The sequence below is a fragment of the Microcaecilia unicolor genome, chromosome 1 (assembly GCF_901765095.1).
Source record: "Microcaecilia unicolor chromosome 1, aMicUni1.1, whole genome shotgun sequence".
Lineage (NCBI taxonomy): Eukaryota > Metazoa > Chordata > Amphibia > Gymnophiona > Siphonopidae > Microcaecilia > Microcaecilia unicolor.
The window spans coordinates 638,135,083-638,138,094 of NC_044031.1; the positions used below are offsets into that span (position 1 = coordinate 638,135,083).

General features: G+C 35.3%; 1 protein-coding gene across 1 annotated transcript; it reads right to left on the minus strand.

Annotated features, from left to right (window-relative positions):
- Positions 1–1,314: 1,314 nt before the first annotated feature.
- On the minus strand, positions 1,315–2,530 carry LOC115460511 (olfactory receptor 5A2-like). Its single transcript, XM_030190283.1, has one exon. It carries the CDS (start codon positions 2,509–2,511, stop codon positions 1,576–1,578), a length of 936 nt encoding a protein of 311 aa, XP_030046143.1. The 5' UTR covers positions 2,512–2,530; the 3' UTR covers positions 1,315–1,575.
- Positions 2,531–3,012: the final 482 nt, after the last annotated feature.

The following is a 3,012-nucleotide window of genomic DNA, read 5'->3' on the forward strand; positions in this document are numbered from 1 at the left end:
CTCACTGCAAATTAACAACTGTTTTATGGATCATCCTATTTGTGCTTCAAATATATTAAAACTATTGGTGAGTATTTGTTATATAAACATTTGCATTATATGGAAGCAGCTAATGAAGAGTTAGGTCATTTAAAATGCAGAGAATGTCAGTGGTGCTCTCTTACACTGAAAGATATAGATTTGTCCCACAAATTCACAATGAAATAACATCTCGATTATGTACCACCTGAAGTATGTATGATTGTATGCCCTTGTCAGCTTATATATATAGGACAGTCTAGTCATCCAGTTAAATTACATCTCAATGAAAATAAATCATTAATTAAGAACAAGGTTTTTTCAGCTCCTTTGGTGCAACACTGGAATGAATTTCAGTTTCAATAGAATGATTTAAGATGGCGTGTTTTGGTTAGTGTTCAACTTGGGCTATAAAGAACAGCATTGGAATTTTCAATTAAAAGCACTACAACCTGATGGATTGAATGCAGAGTTGAAATGGTGGTCTTTAATTTGATTGGTTCTCTGAGGTCTATTGCTGAACCAATCAGAATGAATGTTGCTGAGTTTTAATGCTGCTGGAAGTGAATTTGTAACAGAATGTCTGTGAGTAGAATCACTGCTGAAGATAATATTATATTGTTGAAGTTTTGATTATGTGTTTACTATATCTTTTTGTTTTTCTAGTGGACCTCTACCATAAGGGAGAAGTCAAAACCTGGCCATGTTGGCAGAGGCTCTGTTTTTGAAAAGCTAAGTAGCTGAGATTTTTATATTACAATTCATATTGTTCAAAAATATTTAAATGATGGATCAATGAAGAATTGGCAGTACTGCTTAAGATGTTTGTGAAATGCAGTATATTGCTGAGACATCCGAAGATCCATTTAAAAGGATAACGTTTGAAATTAAATGAAAACTGTCTAGATAGTGATAATAAGTCAAAGCAGTTAATTTGTTGGGATATATTATTATGTTAATAAGTTAAAGCTGGCATCATCCTATCAAATTTCTTCATATGAAAAATCAATTTAGCTGCAGTATTCTGAAGTAGTTGCAACTAAGAACAAAGTTTCAGCGAGAGTACAAACTATTACAATAGTCCAAATGGGATAAAATAAGTGTTTGAACCAAACGAGAAAAATGGTCTTGAGTAAATAAACAATAAATTCTGTGAAGTGAATGAAATTTTAGAAAGACAGTTTTGATAATATAGACCCCCTTTTACAAAACCATGCTAGCAGCTGCTGTGCAACAATGCCGAAACAGCCCATTCAAAGTGAATGGGTTGTGTCGGCGTTACCGCACTGACTGCCACTTGCTCGGCTTTGTAAAAAGGGAGCATAATTAGGTTTTATCTACCAGGAAACCCACAATCTTGGAAATTTGTTCCACTGGCAGAGAAAAACCATTAATAAGGTCAATCTTATCTGGAATAACTTTATTAGAATGATTCAACCTAAAATAATCTGTAGAACAATAACCTAAAACAAGGGTTTAGTGTTGGGCATATAAATATCTACTCATTTGAATATATTTGTCCTTGTTTTAATATAATTATGGCATATTATACACTGCTTAGGAAGATATTTTTTTCTTCATAACTTTTTTCACTGCTTGTTTGACATCATTGTTCCTGAGACTATAGATCATAGGGTTCACCATAGGAATTATCATTGTATAAATCACAGAAACAGTTCTATTTTTGTTTAGTGAGTAATGAGAACTAGGGAAAACATACATAAATACAAGAGTCCCAAAAAATAAAGTCACTGTGATGAAATGGGAGGCACATGTGGAAAAGGCTTTGCGTCTTCCCTCTGATGAGCGGATTCTCAGGATAGTGGAGATAATGTAAATATATGAGAGAAGTACTGCGATAATACTTGATGAGAGAACTACCATAGAAATAGAAGCAAGCAATAGCTCCTTCAGGAAGGTATCGGAGCAGGATAGCTTTAAAACTGCAACGGGATCACAATAGAAATTATTAATCTCATTGGGACCACAGAATGATACAGAATAGGCATTACCTGTTTGTATAGCTGAAATTATCATGCTTACTGTGTATAAACTGGTAACTAGTAGAATGCAAATCTTTCTGTTCATAACCACAAGATAAAGTAGTGGGTTACATATAGCCACATAACGATCGTATGCCATCACTGCAAGAAGGAAGCATTCTGCAATTGCCAAAGTTGCAAAACAGTACATTTGTGCAGCACACCCGAGAACAGAGATGCCTTTTATCTCCAGTACTAAGTCTACCAATGTTTTTGGAGTAATGGTGGAGGAATAACATATATCTAAGAATGATAAGTTGCTGATAAAAAAATACATGGGTATGTGAAGTTGAGGAGAAATCTTAATTATTGTGATGATGCTGATGTTTCCCAGTAGAGTAAGAACATAAATGGACAAAAAAGCTATGAAGATAAAAATCTGTAGATTGTGAAAGTCAGCAAATCCTATCAAGATGAACTCAAACATAGAGGTTCGATTGCTTAGGTTCATTTCACAATAATCCCTGGATACCCACTGTGGGATTAGAAAAGACATAAAAAACACAATTAACTACCAAAGTGGGCAATAGATATGATTTTTAGATAACCATAATAAGTAAAATCTTCCAGAGGGGCAGTTGAGCAAAGAAGGTGGTAATAACTTATGGACTAACTTATTTGTTCAGGAATAAAATGTCCATTTTATCAGATTCTCAAACATTCTTTCCTCAATAGATCTGGTAAGGCCCTATTTACTACGTTCTTTTCACAATGCTATTTACGCACATGTCTGTGCACCTAAGGGTGTAAATTCCAAAATTCCACCCAAGTTCTATTCTGCATGTAAGGGATGGTTCCCATGTTTGCCTGGATATGCTGTGGGGGCCCTCCACATGAGTGGAGGAGTGGCCTAGTGGTTAGAGTACCAGTCTTGGAATCCAGAGGTGGTCAGTTCAAATCCTGCTGCTGCTCCTTGTGATCCTGGGCAAGTCACTTAAATCTCCATTGCCTC

Coding starts and splice junctions, on each gene's coding strand:
- LOC115460511 (XM_030190283.1), bottom strand. CDS start 2,511: ATGAACCTAAGCAATCGAACCTCTATGTTTGAGTTCATCTTGATAGGA.